This window comes from Vulpes lagopus, chromosome 2, assembly GCF_018345385.1.
Source record: "Vulpes lagopus strain Blue_001 chromosome 2, ASM1834538v1, whole genome shotgun sequence".
NCBI lineage: Eukaryota > Metazoa > Chordata > Mammalia > Carnivora > Canidae > Vulpes > Vulpes lagopus.
Genome location: NC_054825.1, coordinates 112,622,116 through 112,642,628, shown reverse-complemented (window position 1 = coordinate 112,642,628; position 20,513 = coordinate 112,622,116). Strand labels below are relative to the sequence as shown.

The window sequence follows — 20,513 nt, the reverse complement described above, 5'->3', positions numbered from 1 at the left end:
GTGGGGAGTCTGCTTCTCTCTCTCGACCCCCGATCCCCGCTCATGCGCACTCTCTCAAAAAAAATGCATAAAATCTTACAAAAATAATAATAAGACATAGGAGGAAAGTATTTGCAACCTCAGAAGAGACAAATTCTTATATAGAACACAAAACAAAATAGAAAATATGTAAAAAAAACCAAAATGATGTCCACAAAAATAAAAAGAAATTATTCTCTAAAGAGTAACATTAAAAAGATGAAAGTTACAGACTGGGGAAAAGTATTCACAACGTATGTATCAAAGGACTTAATATATATCTCAACAGGGAAATTAAAAGTGTTTTCCACAATGAGACACCACTATAACCTATCAGAACAGCTGATATTTAAAATAATTGACCACATCAAATATGAGTGAGGAAGTAAAGCAACCACAGCACTCACATACTTCTGGCGCTAATGTAATAAATAAGATATAATCACTTTGGATAACAGTTCCAGAGTTTCTTAAGAAGTTATACATATACCTACTATTGAGTATTTCTGGAGAAAAAACAACACCTATGAGAAGACCTGCACACAAATGCTCATGGCAGCTTCACTGTAACAGCCAAAAACTAGAAACTGAAACAACTTAAATGTCCATCAACAGGAAAATAGATGAATAAATTCTGAAGTATCCATATAATGAAATACTATTCAGCAACCAAAAGGAAGCAAGCATGGATACAGACAAGGACACTTGAAATCCTTACAGCTGAGTACAGGAAAATAGGAAACGAGAGTATAGGCTGTGAAATGCTACTTATGTAAAAATTCTAAAAAATGTAAACTACTTATAGTGAAAGCAAACCAGTGGCTGCCTAACAAAGGGGGAGGAGGAAGGGATGAATTATACAGAGGCACTTAGAGCTCCCTGCAGGTGACAATGATGCTGCTTGTGCTGGTGTGCTGATCCTGGCAGCGCTGCCAAGGGTAAGTACATGAGGTTTGCTGCATTGTCATCACTCCTCCATAATCTTTTGGGGAGGGGGAGACCAAAACAAGTAACCACACTGTTTTATTATTTAATAATCAACTGTTAAAAAAAATTAATTAATTAAAAAAAAAAATAATCAACTGTTAAGATGAGGAAAGGAGGGACAGGGTGCCTGGGTGGCTCAGCATTTGAGCGTCTGCTTTTGGATCAGGGTGTAATCCTGGAGTCCCAGGATCGAGTCCCACATCAGGATCCTTGTATGGAACCTGTTTCTCCCTCTGCCTGTGTCTCTGCCTCTCTCTCTCTCTCTCTCTCTGTCTCTCATGAATAAATAAATAAAATCTTTAAAAAGAAAAAAGAAAAAAAGGACGAGGAAAGGAAGACATCTCTTGTAAGAACCCACGGCCAATGAGACTGGACAGGGAAATCCTGGTAATGAAGAAGTCAGCACACACACTTGTGTCTGCTGTGTCCAAGCAGTCTGTCTCACAAGAGAAAACCTGCTTGATTTATTTAATGTGGCCCACTCTGTTCTGAGGAATAAGAGCTCACTATCCTTGGGAGAACTGGATGGAAGATTTCTGCAAAAAATGACAGATGACTAAATGTAGCACCACGTGCTAGTTACAACAGCAAACTGGGTTTGTTTAAAAGTTTAATCTTAATAATGTATCTTAGTAAAAACCATAAAAAAAACACTGTTAAAAAAATGTTACCTAAATAGGCAAAACAAGAACTAAAAGGATATGTATGTTATATATATATATATATATATATATATATACACACACACACACACACACACACACACACATATATATATTTACAGTTGTGTATACACACGTGTCATATGTATTACTCTCTTTATATATATGTATAAATAAATGTCAGTAGTGGTTATCCTTTGGTATTAGAACTATTGGTGATTTTTATTTTCTTCAATTCATCTTTTTATACTTTTTTTTTTTTTTTTTTTTACTTTACAACAAGAACATCTATTACTTTTATAATGGAAGGGAACATGCCAGTTTTTTAACACATACTTAATACAGGGTTTACATTTATTACATTTTAAGTGATACCGTGGAAAAAAAATCATTTAAAGAATATCTTCCCACTTAAATGTGAAGTTCTAGCATGGGTAATACTGGTGAGTTCTGATTTGACAGTTACTTACTCGGGCAATGCAGTAATCCTTAGGATTTTCTTTCTCTAGACCATATTTCTCTAACGCTTCAGCCACAGCAAAGTCTGCAGGATCTGTGGTAGATAGCAGGATTGTCTTGTAGGGAATATTTGGTTTTAAACTATCGGCATAAATTCTCAATGTTCCACCTGAAAAAAAAATTTTGACATCTTTGAGTCCCACTTTATTTTATTCCAGCAAAAAGATAGCTAACATTTATGATCACTTAAAAAAGGACACCTAAGCTGCAGTTGCAAGGACTGCGAAGATGGAATCTGGGCAATAATTCGATACTCGTGTCCTGTTGGACAACATACATTTACTACATTTACAGTCACTTGTTGATCTAACAACACTCTGCTACAGTGACTAATCCTGTATGACAAAGACTGGTTCTGTCCTCTCCTTAAGCCCACGTCGTTTTTATAATGATGAGCAGACTTTCACTATGGGTAAAGGATGAGTAAGGGAAGAGACTCCAGAGTGTTTTGATAGGGCTGCCTGTCAACACATTTAGCACGTACAAACACTGAATGGGCTGAGGGCCCCAGTGTTCCAATGCTGAGGACGCAACGACACACAGGTCAGAGTCCCTGCCAGCCAACAGCTTACCCTGTAGTTGTGGGGGGCAGGAGGAAAAGACCGACAAGCAAACAGTTAAGACAGTGATACGTGTTGTGAAAAATACAAGCAGGGTTGTGAGAAAGAAAATGACCAAAAGCTTCCTAAGCTCACAGGACTGTAAAGCCTTCTATGAAGATAAATGCCTGCCCCGAGCCCTGAGTGACAAGCAGCAGTCTCACAGCCACCTAAACTTTGCTTTCTGGGCAGAGGGACTAGCAGGTGCTAAGGCCGACAGCTCGCCTGGGTCTGGCTAGGCTCACCGGCCAGAGATGAACCCCAGGGAAAAGAGGGAAAGGCAGTCAGACTGTGTGAAGCCAGGTCCTACAGGACTTCCTCACCCACAATCACGAGGCCAGACCACGTGGGACACAGCAAACCATGATCATGAGGGTCTGGATTTTACTCTAGCTCAAGTGGGAGCCATGGGGAAGCTCTCACTCACTATGTGTGCACATGCATGGAAGCACTAGCATGTGTGTGTGCCTGTATACGCAGGGAGGTGGGAAAATGCCACCCGTGCTTTCCTAAGATGGCCCCAGCTTCTGAGTAAGGAACTGTGGAGGCAGGGTCAACAACCCCAGGGCAAGGCCAGTTTTAAAGTACACGTTCTAGTCCACCAAGATGCATTACCTTCTGATTTAATTATACCCTACTTCCAAATGCATATTTGAACTAATTTATAAGAAAAACATATGTACAAGAGAATGAGTAAAAACAATTCTGTAGATTTAGGTAATATCTGTGTGCTTTAATTAGACAACCAAAGAGCAAACCAGACCACCTGATTTGAGAGTTGAAGAAATGGACTTGTAACCTCACCTATAGGGTTACAAAAAAAATGCAAATGCTCAGAAATTTAATTTTTCTAAAAAATGTTGCATCTGCCAAAAGCCAAGACAAGTACTTTGCAATCCCAAAGTTACAGACCACTGCAGATGAAAGAATATTTGGTCTGAAAAAATTTAAGGTCAGGGTTTACCAAAAAATCATTTAAAAAGTCGGTATGGTTCCTAGAGATAATATAATCTTAAGTAGCACTTCTTCTAAAGGACACATCATGATGAGGAAGCTGTAAAATTCATACTCATGTAGCCGAATGAACTCGCCATTGGATGGAATTACTTGTAGCACCCATTGGAATGTTTCAGAACATCTGTCTAAAACCTGACTTGGTTTTGGTATCAGGAGTGTGAGGTGGTCTAATTCAGAAGGTTTTCAGCTGACAGGCCTAACACCCAGTTTGCTGAGGAAGAACGCAGGAGCAGCTGACAATTTACAAGCCCTGCTGTGGACTAACCTGGATGTGTATAAATGCACGTTTCAGCTCTACGACTAAGGTAGGTCTGTGCCCTGAGGAGGACACACCGAGGCCCGTGCTTCGCCAGTCCCCCAGCTATGGGGTCCTGTCACAGTGCTCTGCCGCCCCCAAAACTGCTCCCGGAACGGCGGAAGCAGGAGGACAGACTCGTAGAGAAGCCTCACGCCGCTGCCAACCATGTCTCAGGAGGAAACCCAGGGCCGTATCAGGCGGTAGAACACGGTGCCGCAAACCAGTCAGCGGCGATCGCAGGGAGCTTCTGGGCCAACTACACTTTGAGGAAATTACAGACTGAATATACCGGAGTGTCAAAAAGGCTTTTTACAAAGTCCAGGGCCCAAGCTTCTTACAAGTTAGGAATCTGATCAGCTGTGCAGTGAGTCAGGTCACGAGAACTTAGGGAACCAATCCCCAGGCTAACCAGACAGGATTACTACAGATGGAGCAGTCACTCTCAGAAGGCTCAGCCACGTGTGACCACATCCCCCGTATTTTCTGCCAACAAAACAACAAAGCTAATAACTATAACATGTTATGACAATATATTAATATATTTGACTTCCTTAATATTAACCATAAACATCTATTTTGCTAACAGTATTTAGTTTTTTAGGATTTCCAGGAAGTCTATATAGAAAAATGTTCCTTCTGCTCCCAACTATCCCTTTAACCTCTACTTCTTGGATGTTCTGCTAGTCTTCCTCCTAATTCTTGGAAGGGTTTTTTTTTTTTTCCTGTTGTCTTTGCCTACCCCTCTTAATAGTCACTTTGCTTAAATTTTTCTATTACCTGCATACTTTCTACCAAAAAGAATCTTACTCATACCCAGTGATGCCTGCTTGCCACCACAGATTACTCCCAAATCTCTCTCTGACACTCCTGACCAGAACCTGGTCTAGAGCCACTGAACTACCAGCCCAGAACATCCCCCAGATCACACCAGCACCTCAAGGAAACCTGTATTCCATTCCCATACATTCTCTCATTGCAGTCCATCAACATCCATCCAACTGGAAATGGGTCTTCTCCAGAATGCCCCCCTCCCAAGACAAATCTAGTCTGTACCAGGTCCTGAGAACTCCACTTCTTAGCGCCATTGCTTCTCTCTTACCAGCCTGTTGCCAGGGGCTGCACTGAGACTCATCCCTCACATGGGCAGCATATGCCCACTTCCAAATGCAATTTCGTCAGATCCATCCTCTACTGTTCCCACAGAAACCACTCCAGATCTGGAACTTAGGCTAAATTAAATGCTTTCTGAATCCCCACCTAAAATATATTTGTAAGTTATTTTGAATCTTTCACCAAACAAGACAGGATATATATAAACAGATTATCACCTGGACCTCATGTTACATTATTTATCCAACTAATAAGTATCTCACTCTTCTAGCTGTTTTGAATCACTGAGACTACAGCTCTCACGAACATGTAACTAAGACTCCCTTATAAAGGTGCAGAGGTAAACAAAGGAAACACAAGACAGCAAGAGTGGCAAACCTTTGAGGCCAGCTTCTACCATGGCTAGTGGCTGTGGGGAACATGACATTGATACAGCACCCTAAGTTCTGAAGACATGGAATCACAGCAGTTTTTGTCAAGTGACCAAGATTATCAGGACCATGGTCCACAGACAAATTCGCGAATGAAGACAGGAGGCTTACTAATGAAAAACAATGCTGTTCCCATGAACGTAATATGAGTGTCAACACAGCCTTCCCACACAGATCTGACCTGCTGCCACATACGTATATTGGGCAATGTTACAAAAATGCTGGGTAGGGAGTATAACCCTTCGACTCAGGCTTGGATTCAAGAGAAGGGGTCCACAGTTAGAAAAGCGCTGCCAGTCTCATCATTCAAAACCTTAAAGCTAGTAAGTGAGCTGACAGGTGTACGTACAGGATGCAACACAACATGAGCAGTTCTGGAGTACGCAAGTGTAATGTTATAGAAGAACTACAGAGAGGATGGGTCACATTAGGTCAGACATTTTTGGAAAAGGCTGGCTCACTGATCTAGTCTTCCAACAGAAGGCTCTTTTTTGAAACTCAAAATGATCATCCTATCATTTTTTAACAAGCAAAACTAGTAGGTTTATAACAAGTATTTTCTTGGATGAATATAATTATAGGTTAATTACAAATAAAATTTTATGTCAAATAGCTAAATAGCTAAAAATACACAAATCCAATTTATAACTAAAATAATAGTCATTTATTTTAACTCTCTTTATAATCTCTATTTCCCTCAGAAATACAGAGTAATCTCCAGTGTATGTGTAGGTGGGAAAGATAAGATAGCAGAAAGTATATAGCACGCTGTCATTTGATTAAAGGGGCTGACCAGGGACAAAAGCTGAATTTCTCTGAATATACCTTATTTTGTAGATTTGACTTGGGAACAAATAAGTACATTAAATTTTTAAGAAGCAAAATAAAACAAACCTAAGTATAAATCAATATGAATATGTAACTACACAGGCATCAATTCTGTGACTTCAAAACACAGTAACGTGACAGTACATCCTTATGGGATTTACTCACAGAGAAGTTTCCCAAAAAGATTAAAATTTTTTCAGCATCATGTTGCTAATCATAGCATTATTTTTATTTTGGTATCGCTATTTATCATAGAGAAAAGCAAATAATTATATTATTGGTGTTCAGTGGAAAGAATTTTTATCATGAGAAAAGATACTCAGATTTTCTGAAATCATAGTAGGAAAAAAAAGTATTAAAACTCTGTCCACTAAATAGAATTAAAAGCAAACACTGACCGGTAACACAGGACACTCCTGGCAACCAAAGAATATATCCTACCAAACAGAACAAGGACTCCTTAGAGAAACAGCCACTCCCTAGAGCCTGGGGTGGGAAATGCACTCAGGAGCCTGGATGTCCAGTCACACAGGGAGACTCCCCAGGACCACCAGGGAGACATGCAGAAGCCTCAGGTGCCAGGTGGAAGGGATCCTCACTGACTCCAAGTGACAGATCAAAAATCAGTAAGGAGATAACTGCAACAGACAGAATAATACTGAGAAGTTTAACTCCATGAGTGCATGAAAACATCTCACAAACTACTGCTCGCCTGCGGATGCTAGTGAGGTTAAGTGTTTCTGCCACATTCCCTCCCCCTTTCCCCCCCAAACCTAAACCTGCCTCTTCACCTAATGGAGGAAACAGAGAAAGCAAGAGGAAAAGATGGTGAACTACCGGATGCTGTCAGCAAAATCTACAAGACAAACAACTGAGGTTTTCTAAACAAACCCCTAAATGCACAAACTGAAAGGTGAAATGAGAGACAGGGACCACAGGCAGGTCCTACTTGGACCCTGACCAGAGAATTATCTGAGGCAGCTGGGAACACATGAACAGTGACAAGACATCTGATGATGGGAAGGAATTAGCATCAATTCTTTTGTATATCATAATGGTACTATGGTTTCTTCTGTTCTTATTTTTCTAAAAATCCTTACCTTTAGAAAAATATACTGAAATATAAAATGAAATATGGGATTTGCTTCAAAATAGTACAGTTTGGGAACAGGAACAATACACATAGGAGAAGATGGGACATGAGCTGTCAGTTATGGAAGCACGGTAATAAGACACAGGAATTCATTGTATCTTTCTCTTCTTTCATAGATATTTTCCAGAAAGCAAAAATTAGGGGGAAAAAGAGCCCCACTGGGGGATACCATGTCACTAAACAAATCTCTATGTATTTAAGGCACACTAGTGGGGCAGCAGGGTCCAGTGCCCAGTGGAGGAGGCCTGGTGTGGGTACCTGAGTCAGGCCGCCCATCCGAGCTGCGGAATTCCTGCATCCTTCTCTCCAGTTTCTGCTGCCTGCGACGCTTCATCACCACCTCTGGGTTCGAAATTGTTCGGGTAAAGCTGGTCTCAGGCATGTCTTTGTAGACCTCAGCAGCCAGTCGGGAATTCTCACTGGGAGAAAACAAAGCACAACCTTTTCTAGCTATTACAGGAGCAAGAATGGCACCACTCAGACAAATGGCCTGGGCAGGTGTCCCTGGGCCCTGGCCATCACACACTGCAGCAGATAGTGCTGACCAGCATCGCAGACACAAAATGAAATTCCTCACAAAACATGCAACACACTAAACTCAATGGAAATTTATCATTAAAATATCAGTGAGTTCCTGTCAATTATTGTGGATTCACTAACGAGGCTAAAAGAAAAATGGGTAAGTTATACTTGGTCAGGAATTTGCACCAGTGTTTTCCTAAAATAGACCCAATGAGTGATAAAACATTCCAACCACAAGAAATAAAGGACTGGATTTACTATTATTTAGTAAAAATTCTCATAAAATTATAGTAAATCTTGAACTCAAACCACATGATTTTTAACAACTAAAAGATTTACTAACATTCACTTTCTTGAAGCTAAATTTTCAATAGGAAACATTCCAGCAGTTCCTCTGATAAGGAATCAACTGTAGAGAATGAGGACTTGAAGACTATGTATTAAAAAAAGATTGATGGCTAAATTTTGAGGAATACACTTTAAAGATGTCATTTTTAATCATAAAAATTATTCAATTAAAAACTAATCAACCATTGGGGCGCCTGGGCAGCTCAGTGGGCTGAGCATCCGATTCTTGGTTTTAGCTCAGATCATGATCTCAGGATCATGAGATCAAGCCCTGCATCAGCTCTGCACTTGGCACAGAGTCTGCTGGAGATTCTCTCTCTCTGCCCCTCCCCCGACCACCAGCTCACTCAACAAAAAAAAAACAAAAAAAACAAAAAAAAAATCAAGCTTTGAATCAACAGAATTGAACAACTTAACTCATTTTAAGTAGCTAATTTTCTAAACACAAACAACATATCACCCCATAAACTAAAAGTTGATAAATAGGACAAATCATAGCCTAAGTTTCAAACTCTCCTTTTCTTTGATATTTTTCATGTATAAGCAATATACTCATACAAGTTCTGCCTATTGTTTATGCTAAATAGAGCATTACTATGTAATACTATACTCAAGAGTTTATACTCATTACACAGCCATCACTGCCTGACAGATTAGTACCTTAAACCCACTTCAATGCCATCCAAAATGGGCTTGAGTCCACTCTAAAGTAAACATCATTAACTAACAAATGGTTAACAGTCCTTAATACATACACTTAGTATTAATCATACAATAAAGAAAGACTTGAAGAAGTCACTACCACAGAATATAAATGGTTAGTCAATGTGCAGAAAGACATCTATCTTAATGATAAAATACATTCAGGTTATTGGATGTGGGGAAGAGACAGTGTGTGACAATTGTCAGGGTCCGAGGAAGTGAGGAAGCTGGTGGGCTCTAGAAATATGCCCAGGCTGCCCCCAAGCTGTCCTTCCAGAGTGCTCCCAGAGTTGAAAAGCAAGGAGTATTACTTATAATACCAAAAACCTGTGAACCACCTACAAGTACAAAAAAGAGGTCAGTGAAATAAATTTTGAAAAAACTATGAGAGACTACATAATCATTTAAATCGTTTTATACTTTTATGAAAATATATACATGTGAATATATATATATATGCATTTATGGGATATAGTAGAATGGAAAAACATTATGTGCAAAGCCTATGGGTATGTTTTATTTTTTTTTTATTTTTTATTTTTTAAATTATTTATTTATTTATTTATTTATGATAGTCACAGAGAGAGAGAGGCAGAGACACAGGCGGAGGGAGAAGCAGGCTCCATGCACCGGGAGCCTGATGTGGGATTCGATCCCGGGTCTCCAGGATCGCGCCCCGGGCCAAAGGCAGGCGCCAAACCGCTGCGCCACCCAGGGATCCCCTTATGGGTATGTTTTAAAACTCTACATAAACATATGAAGTATATGTGTAGTATATATTTGTGTATCAAAAACAAACTATGGTTCTCTTTGAGCTCATGTGGTAACAGGTGACGACTCCTCTCTTTCTGACAAATCTGCATATGTTCTGACTTTCTAAAATGAACGTCTGTTACTTCAGCAACAGAACAACACTGAGGACACTGTGGTGCACTCACCACCACGGCAAGGGGGCCCAAGCTGAGTGCCGACACACGGCTGCCCCATGAACAGAATGACCCACGTGAAACGGGCAGGACTACACCAACACCTCCCCCCAAGGGGAAAGGTCAGTTTCCTCTGCTCTTTCCTGCTATAATCAAAATGCAGTGATTTCCCTTATTCCCTCAGCTCTGAGGTCAGAAGCCGAAAGACCCTCAGACAGGTCAGTACAACTTGATGGGCCTGGGTCACCTCATGGTGCACCTGAGCCTTACTGCCCTCACTGGTTCTGCCAAGCTCTGCGGAGCATTCAGTGTATTTAGGGTCTGGAAGAAAACACTGCAGCCTGAAGGTCCAAACAACCAGAAAGAAGAGGTCAGACAAAAATAAAACACTGACAGCAAGGGTCTGCTCAGAAACAACACTGTACAGTTCATTGCTTATGTGGGATTAGCAAACCCATGAGACAGGATGGCCGGCCATAATCTCCACTGAGCCGAGACCCTCCACCTTCTACACACAGAAGAGACAGAGGATACGGAAATTAACTTCGTAACAGATGTTCATCCTTTCCACAGTTTGGTGATTTAATGAGGTCTGCTACATTAAAGACAGTCAGCTTATTAAAGCAAAAAGAAATAGAAATATTACCAGAATTACTTACATGTCATCCCCTTGGAAAGGCCTATCATCCTTATCAGACGCCTGCCTCACTGCCTCTTTTTCTCTCTTCTTTTTCTCCTTCTTTTCTTTCTTGGAGAGAGTTCTCTTGAAGTTCTGGATAACACCTTCTTTCTCCTGCTTTTCGGGTCCATTGCTCTGAGCCTTCTGATAAAAGTACCATCATCATTATGGTGGCTGTTACACAGAATCACAGGAAGCTCTATAGGCCTAGCTAACTTCATTTCACGTGACTGCTACACCCAGCTACTGGCACAGGGAAGGGCCCAGGGGATGGGAATGTCCTTTACCTTGACTGGGCTGACAGTTACAGGCATGTATTTAGCAAAACATAATAGATTATACATTCAAGATCTGTGCACTTCATCATGTGTGTAGTTTATCTCACTCAGTTCAAAACTAATACGTAAGTAAGCAAACAGAAAACCAACCCCAGTAAAAAAAACCTGGGGCAAGAATCACGAAATCCGATTTTCAATAAATAAAAATGCAAGTAATTTATATATAGTTACTTTTTAAAAAGGAGCCTAATCAAACATGGAAATAACTGGTGTGCCTGGGTGGCTGAATCAGTTAAGCAGGGGACTCTTGATTTCGGTTCAGGTCAAGGTCTTGGGGTCATGGGCCTGAGCCCTGTATCGGGCTCCACACTCAGTGCAGAGTCTGTTTGTCCTTCTCTTTCTCCCTCTGCCCCTCTCTCTACTCTCTAATAAATAATATCTAAAAAAAAAGGGAAGTAACTGTTTAAATCATTATCTACTTTATAGACGTTTCTCTAGCTTCAAAGGAAATGGTAGGTATAGCTATAAGAAATAAGCTTTTTTGAAACAAAATTGTAAGTACTGTCTGTGCAAAACTTCTTTTCCACATTTTGTTTATCTGCTTGGTTATTCTTTTTTTTTTTTTTTTTTTTTTTTTTTGCTTGGTTATTCTTAATTTACAACATGGCCTACTAGCAGATAACACAGAGACAATTTCTGGTATGTATAACTAATAAGTTGGTAAAAAAAAAAAATCAAGAAAAATATGAAAGAATGGTTACTGTATTGGGAAATAAACTGCCTTCTGTTTTATCTAAGTTAGGATTTCCATTTTCATTGCTGGCCACGTCAGCATTATCCTGATCCTACTAAGAGCTCTAATCCATGTGAACGAGGGTCTCTATCCCACAGCTAGGCACATCAGCTGAAATCACGGTGCAGAAATAAAACATGGGCCAAAAAAAAAAGAGATGTCCATTTTTACTTTCTATGTATTTGCTACAAATGCTAAGCCACTAGAAGCACAGTTAACAAGGCCAAGAATACCCTCTGTGTGTCTAACACTCTTCCACATGGAGCACTAACATCACACAAGCAAAGTGAAGATGTTCTGTTTCCACGAGTGAACAATGGCACTCTTTCCCAGTTGGTTAGGGAAAATAATTAAATACAAGATTTTTTTCAAAATATTCTTGACTTCTGCATTTGCTCTCACTTGTCAATACTGAATTCTAGTGTAGGATGCCATTTGATTTAACACAGAAATTATATTTTCAAGTCTTATCTGTGTTCCATAGTGTCCCACAAAAGAAGAGCAGCACATGAATTCCAGATGCCCTGGCACCTGAGGAAGTTTCAGGATCACTGCATTATGTCAGCCCAGAAAGTCTGCTCATCTCTAACCTTACACACAGAGTACAGGAAAGGTTTTAAATGTGCCTTATGAAGTTGTGTCCAAAAATTCACAATAAATAGGCTATTAAAGATTTTCCTTTGTGATTCTTATTAAAACATATTTTGACTTCCTAATTTGGTATAAACAAAAACAAACAAAAAAAACCTGGTGCTGACTACTTGATCATTAAATCTCTTCATAACCAAAGTTACTGTGACGCCTGGGTGGCTCTGTGGTTGAGCGTCTGCCTTCGGCTGAGGGCATAATCCCAGAGTCCCAGGACGGAGTCCCACATCAGGCTTCCCCCAGGAAGCCTGCTTCTCCCTCTGCCTATGTCTCTGCCTCTCCCTCTCTGTGACTCTGATGAATAAACAAAATCTTAAAAAAAAAAATGTTACTAACTTTGCAAAGGTAGAGAGCAATATTAGGATCATTCAGTGAAACAGGATGAAACAGAAAGAAATAGAACTTTTTATATTTTTTTTCTGGGAGGAAGGTAAAAAAAGTCATTTAGGAAAAGAGGCAAAAAGGCAAGTTCCGTGAACTCCTAGCACATCAACATCAGTCTCATGTTCATCCTCGTGGGCCCCGGGACCCCCACCATGAAACGAGGAGGGATCCTACCTTAGGAGCAAGGGCATCGTTCTCATTCTTAAGAACAAATCTGCCCTCTCGATCATCTTTATTCCAATTCAACTGCACAACTAGAGGTTTCTCATCTATATCCAATCTTCTTTCTTCTTCAAATCATGAAACGAAAAGAAATTAAGTCATGGTTATTTAATGGCACTAATACAACACTCCCATATACGTTTAATTTTATAGACATAAAATATTACCACAAGGACTTACTAACAGGCTGAAATGTAACTCAAAATGTTAAGTGAGAATTTTAATTATTTACTATCTTGTTGCTTCTACAATATATACTACCACATACCCAGTTCCAAACACTGACCAGGGATAATGTCCTTAAAACATTTAGAATCCAAACAGGAGAACAGGAGAAATATACACAAACTAGAGAAAAATATATATAGGTCTTTGCTATAAGCCTAATTCTGTAAATCAAATTATCTCATATAGGTAACTGGAAAATAAGAGAACAGCATTCACACAGGAGACCTGTTGACCTGTGTCTGTGTATGTGACAGCTGTACCCTTCTTCGTGTCTCTGAGCATCTAATCCCTGTCTCTCAAACTCACCAGGCCCAGCCCTCACAGTGCCTTCCACCATGAAACTACCACCATCCCATCTCTTCATTAGAATAAAGTGCTAGGTTTGGAGTATTCCTTCCCTGCCTGCTAGATATCTAACACACCTCAAAGCATACTGACCCTGCAGACTACGGAGGGGGCTCCCCAAGGGCTAGGCTCACCCTGACCATCTATTAGAAGCCTATAGTCAGGGATCCCTGGGTGGTGCAGCGGTTTGGCGCCTGCCTTTGGCCCAGGGCGCGATCCTGGCGACCCGGGATGGAATCCCACATCAGGCTCCCGGTGCATGGAGCCTGCTTCTCCCTCTGCCTATGTCTCTGCCTCTCTCTCTCTCTGTGACTATCATAAAAAAAAAAAAAAAAAGCCTATAGTCAGCAAAGATTATCCATGTAACTGTATATAGGATGTGCTACAATGGGGGGAGCACACACAGGAGGCAGAGACCAGCGGTAAAGGAAACAGGAGTTAACAGGATAAATTTAAAAGATAAACAAAAGATAAACTTACACAGGCTTTCAGTAAATACTCTATATAAACAGTAATGTTAATTTTAAGTATATAGGAATAACAAATTCTAATTTATTATTTTATGAACTGAAAATATGAGAAATGAAAATTAGAGCAATAAGTTAAGGACTGAATGAAGAAATCTGAAATTCCTGCTACAAACCAAAATTACCAAGTTCTTGTTGTTGCAAAATTTGTACTAGATTGAAATCCGTTATAGTATATTTTTTAGAGAACTAATTTTAAGAACAACAAAGTCTAAATTATGAAAGTAAAATAAAAACAAGGGTGAGGTAGCTATTCTAAAGCATGTGAGCCTAACTATTAAAATATAAATACAGTCAAGGTCCTACACAACTTTATAAATTTAAGATATCTTTCTGCCTTAGTGGTTCATATAAACATACATATACATACATACATACATACATACATATATATATATATATATATATTTTTTTTTTTTTTTTTAAAACAGCAGACTCCTTTTTATTTTCCCAATTGATTTCACACAAAGGATCCTAGTATACAGAAAGGACAAGAGTGGAGTTTCCCTGGTGGTGGAAATGTGGGTTGGGGCCTGAGATTCAGCCCACCGGAGCAAAGCTCTACAAGCACGTGCTGAGGTCCCTGAACACTCACTGAGAAGCACTTTAAATTTTCAGGGAAACAAGTTACCTGTGGCAGAAGCCGCAGGAACTGCTAGCTCCAGGAAGCCCCTAGTCCACACCAGACTGCACCACCCCTTCTGCCTGTATCACATCAGTGTCAACCTGAGATTTCCATGGTGCTGTACAAAACAAGCAGCACCGCCCCTAAATTCACAGATAGGAAGTGAGGGCCCCATCTCTAATCTAGGAGCTGGGCAGGGCCCAAGAGGCACACAAACCCATCAGGGATGTAAATGTTAGTTTTCCTTTCCTTTTATGTATACTATTTTGCCAAACATCTATCATGTTGTTAGTGCATAAACACTTACTAACTTGTCTGAATCGAACTACTCAGTAACATGAACTGTTAAGTATGTCCTCTGGCCCAGAGGGGACACTCTGAGGGCTTCATGACCCTTGTCCATGTGTCCTTGTACATGGAGGATGGCCCTTGTGGAAGCCACTCTGCTAAGCACAGACAGAGCCGGACAATCCTAGCCATTCAGTTCAGGGTTGTGAGCAAGCCCTCCTCCCTTTTCTCTGCACACCTTTATTGTATTTTCACCTCCTTACAAGTAATACGTTTTACTTTTTAATTTAAGGAAATTAAAAGAAAACTTTTCTTTTAAAAATATCAGTATCATTCCACTTTCAGATCTCAAATTCCAATCTTCATTTGGTGGTTTTCAAACGATCGAAAAGTGAAAACGCAAAAAGGTGTGAAGAGCATTTTATTCTTGTTAACCTGGTTATACTGATTTTGAGGTAAAGGAAAAACTCAACTTCAGAAAAACTATCCAGAGTGTATCCTCTGTTGTCAAATCTAGTTTTTGTATTATCGATGTAGTGGGATACCCTCATGACGTTAGCAGTAATAACGAGTGTGGCCCACCTCATATTCTAGCAGGGAAAATGATGTGTGGTCATATACAGATTCCAAACAGTACAAAACTGTTCACCCAATTTCAACTGTACACGGAAAGCTGTAATTCTGAAGTCAAGACAAATAAAAAAAAAAAAAAAAACTTATGTTCAAAAAGGATTTGGGGATGGAATTGAACAGGTACTAAAATTTGGTTTGGGCTGTTAATATAATCCTTTATTTGCTTCATTAATTGAGATTTGTATTTTTTTATAGGTGACTTGGTATATTCAAAGCACTCATGAAAAAAATCTTAGAAATGTCTACATTTCTAGTCAGTCCAACTTAGAATTGCTATTTGACATAGATCCACAGGATATTTTCAGAAATTTCAAACATTAAAAACAAGTAAAAATTACTAACTACATAAGACAGTTTCTTCCCCTAATTATTCCCAAAGAATAATAAAAACATACCGTCTCACATTAAAAAATACGCGTTTTTTTAAGACTGATGACATAATATTTAACTGGGTTAAAGTTAATTGTAACATCACAATCTACACATAAAAGTTATGTGAACTATTCTTCCCAAAGCAAGTGGCATACCATATGCCTCAGCAGTGTGTACACGACACCTAGGTCTGTTGGCTAATTTTAACGAAGAAATGTCACCACCTTATTGCTGAAGAAACCAGACTGTGTAAAACTGACATTATTCATTCTAACTTCCCACAGCGTGTGTGCTGGGATCTCACAAGAACACTTCCCAGACCCGCAAATGCTCTGCCTGCCTGCCATGTGCCCCCCAGCCCCTCCAAAAAGAGAAGGATCCTCGGGAGAGCAGTGCTATCACTGCACTGCCCTCGGGACAAACGGGCGTTTTGGGAGCTATCTACACAAGCGGGGACGCACGGACCTCCACTGACGTGCACTTCGTAGAGGGAGTACTTGGGGGACGACAGCATCCGCATGTCAGGCCGGAATTTCTCTGCCAGCGTCTCGATCACATCTTGAGTGGTGGCAGTACTAGAGACCCGAATACATTTTGTTGCAAAGTTTCCAGCAGCTTTATCTTGAAAATAAAATCTCATCACTCCATGAAACTCCAAATCCTAAAAGAAAACAAAAAGATAGATTTTTGGAAAAATAACATTCTAAAAAGATTCACTTATTACAACAATAATAAATGAAAAAGAGCTATCCATCACTTTAAAAAAATGTTTCATTACCATAAACATCTGAGATGGAAACTGAGAGACATGGCTTTTGAGTCCTCAAATTTAATTATGTGACTGGGGACAAATTATTTATAGCTTTTGCCTTACTCATCTCACATCCAAGACAATGGCTGTAGAGTAGCTGATGTTAGTAACAGCTAATTTTAATGAGTCTCCAGCAAGTACCAGGCACACCTTGACATGCTAAATTTTACTATGTACTCATAATGGCCCAGTTAAGTAGATTTATTACTAAATCCTATTTTCAAGATTTGGTCATTAAATCACAAAGTTTAAGTAAGTTGCTCGGGTAGTTATGTGGCAAATCCAGAGTTAAAACCCAGACCCACTGGTCCCCAAAGTCCACACCTACAGGTCCCTGAGGTCCTACCCAGCCCTGAGATCATAAAACCTCAATGAAGAGACTACTCTAGAACCACAGGGCCAGCATTAGCCCAGATCTATCATGAATGTGAGTAAATGGAAACTCTTAACTTTTGCAGAATGGTAGCTGATTTTAATATGAATACTTGCCCAAAATCAATGAACACAACTTAGACTTTTCTCACAGCCTTACTTCTACAGAAAAATACAATGGTCTTACAAGCAAAGACAGACTGAAGCCCATGCAACTATGGGACGCTCTTTCCTGTTATTTCCTTGTGTCCCTGTTTCGTTATCAGTATGCAGTCAGTAGGGTGAAAGTTGCATGAGCTTCCAGGCCTTCTGCTACAACCATAACTCAGCGGTCCATATTCCACAAGATGAACCACTGCATCAGAGAGAACCTGGTTCTTGTTTGGTGGGTTACACCTTCCCTTGGGGTGTCAGGGGGAAAGGTCGAGAGCTCCTTTGTACCCTCTTACTTCCCAGAACACAAAAAAGCACAGCTCTCGAGATTCCCAGGAGCATTTCTAACTACTTGGCCACCCTCACTGCCCCTAGCACTACCAAAGGCCACTGGCTCATTGGTTCTCCCCTCTTCTCACCCTCCATGCTAGCACATCAAATCTATTCCATCTTCAATATACACCTAGAATCCATCCAAATTTGTGTTAAAAGTGAGAAAATGTCAGTCCTTAGCTTTACTCCAGATGAGGGCTTTTTCTATGGGCTCAAAGGCCATCACAGGTAAGCTTTTCTCTACTTCTTCCCAATCTATTTGCTTAGTCTTTGCTAACAATTATAACCTAATAATTATAATAGTTATGGGATATTAGAATTTGGGTAACTGCATAAGCTATATAAAATTAAGATAGAAAATGAGACGACATTTCTAGCCCCAAAGCTTTACTGTGTTTGCTCAAAGCTTCTACGACCACTAGGCAGTCTGTCCTACCCATTTCCCATTGCCCCACGGAAAATACAGAGTACGTGAGGATGTGTATTAAAAAATACCATCGAGGGCAGCCCCGGTGGTGTAGCGGTTTAGCGCCGCCTGCAGCACAGGGTGTGATCCTGGAGACCTGGGATGGAGTCCCTCATCGGGCTCCCTGCATGGAGCCTGCTTCTCCCTCTGCCTGTGTCTCTGCCCCCTCTCTCTCTCTCATGAATAAATAAAATATTTTTTTAAAAAATACCATCGAGCCACAGATCTTGGGTTGAAGTAGGACCATTGATTATGGGGGTGAGTGAAAAAAGCTCTGAGTTAGCAGAATGGGAGCATATTAGTAGTCCTGCTCTGCTCTCTCAAAACTATATAAGCTGTCTCTTGTTCAGCCTAGGTCAAGCAGCAAACAAAGTTAAACAACATCCTTTTTAAACGTTTATCTCCAGTATTAGTCTGGCAACCCCCAAAGCTCCATAAAGTAACAATGCACATGAAAGATGCTCCTCAGCTGTAAATGTGCATGTAAGCACTAGTGAATATTAATAATAGCTACTAGGCACCACTTACTTTCCTTTCCCCTACAGGGCTTCCCCAGCACTGCTCTGGCGGGCCCGTGCCCTCTCCAGGCCCTTCTATGCTCCCACCTCAGGGGGTGCTCTCTCTATCCACCACCTCCTCAGGCTACGGTAGGAAACAGGAACTACTCTATATGTTTAGTTACATACATTTAAGTGTTTATTATGGGAGTCATAGTTTCATCCCAGGCTCTGATACTTTCATCATCACCACGCTCTGAAATCATCTTTAGATTACACCTTACAGTCTCAAATGTTAATTGGCAAAACTACCCTGGCTCCTCCCATGGCTCATGCTTTATGGAAGTTAAACCAAAAAGGCAAATTAACCTCCCACTCGATCATTTTGCTAAGAGTAGTTTCACATCATTTGTGACAAGAATAAAACAGTTAGATGTGCCTATGGATTCCAAAGACACAAACGTACCACTTTCTCTGATGACTGTCCACAAATACCTCCAAATGACCAGAAATCAAAGATCTGGGAGGGAATGCCCAACTTGGCAAGAACACAAAGGAAGTGATCGTGAATGAATGTGGTTAAGGCAAGCATGGGAAGGGGAAGATCCCTCAACCGCCCTCATGAAATTCCCTTACACAGAGATGACTACCATTTGTAAGAAGAAACTAAATACACAAACTCCCCATTATTAATGTGGTCCTATTACTGATCTCACATAAAATGCCGAGGTAAAAAGAAAAAAAATGAGTAAACCCAAGGGTAGAGATCCAGCAAGCAACAGCTCTTGTGTCTACAGAGAACTAACAATATCGCTGTTGATGTTTTTAAAGAAACAAATCTCCAGGTTCTACACCAAGCCTCAACAAAGTAGACTATTAAAATTACCTTTGATTTCATTTGCACTAGATAAATGTTAATAAATATTAACTTAGTTTGGTTACCTCAATACCACACAGAATACCTGAGTGTACCTATTACTAGAATAATACCTTAATAAACTAGCATTGTGTTTATTCAGCCAAATAATAAGTTTTGGCCTGCGTGACTAAGTCCACAGAATATTTTTTTTTAAGATTTTATTTATTTATTCATGAGAGACACTGAGAGAGGGGCAGAGACATAGGCAGAGGGAGAAGCAGGCTCCCTACTGGGAGCCCAATGCAGGACTTGATCCCAGAACCCCAGGATCAGGACCTGAGGCAAAGGCAGAGAGGCTCAACCACTGAGCCACCCAGGTGCCCCAATCCACAGAATTTTATCAGACCTGAGAAGATTGATAAGATCAAGTTGTGAACCTAAAAATTCTGTGCGTGATGACCCTACAAACAATATTAACAGCCAACATGTATTAAAGGCTACTATGTGCCAGATACTAAAAGTTCAGCATTTAATTCCTCAAACACGAAAGAAGTACTATTATCATTCCTACCTCACAAAGGGTTAAAGAAGGTCCACAGAGTTAGTATTAAGTCTGGTTTCACTACAATCACACAGCCTGCCGAGGAGCAGGACCCAGATGTAGCCAGCATTAGCTGTCCCTTGAAACCTCAAGTGTTAAATCACCATGCTCTGCAGCCCCTTCAAGTCACTTCCTCATCTAGAAAAGTCTGGGATGACTTCCTTCCTTTTCAACAGGTACAAGAGTCGTCCCAGAAGAAACAGTGAAGATAAAGAATTCTGCACGCAGTGGTGTCAACGACTTGCTGCAGTCACTGCCTAAACAGTGGTGGCATTTGGA

The 20,513-nt window shown here is 40.3% G+C and overlaps 1 protein-coding gene across 17 annotated transcripts in view; it reads right to left on the bottom strand.

The window, feature by feature from the left end:
• Positions 1–20,513, bottom strand: part of AFDN (afadin, adherens junction formation factor) — a 137,527-nt gene that overhangs the window by 84,511 nt on the left and 32,503 nt on the right. For 10 of the 17 annotated variants that reach the window (XM_041745343.1, XM_041745325.1, XM_041745329.1 and 7 more), the window contains exons 2-6: positions 16,608–16,803; positions 13,077–13,192; positions 10,780–10,943; positions 7,881–8,041; positions 2,138–2,295 (exon numbers count right to left, since the gene is read on the bottom strand). In XM_041745343.1, the coding sequence (XP_041601277.1) occupies positions 2,138–2,295; positions 7,881–8,041; positions 10,780–10,943; positions 13,077–13,192; positions 16,608–16,803 (795 nt within the window). The remainder of the gene's footprint in view (positions 1–2,137; positions 2,296–7,880; positions 8,042–10,779; positions 10,944–13,076; positions 13,193–16,607; positions 16,804–20,513) is intronic. The other 7 variants (XM_041745327.1, XM_041745338.1, XM_041745339.1 and 4 more) reach the window with 3 other exon arrangements.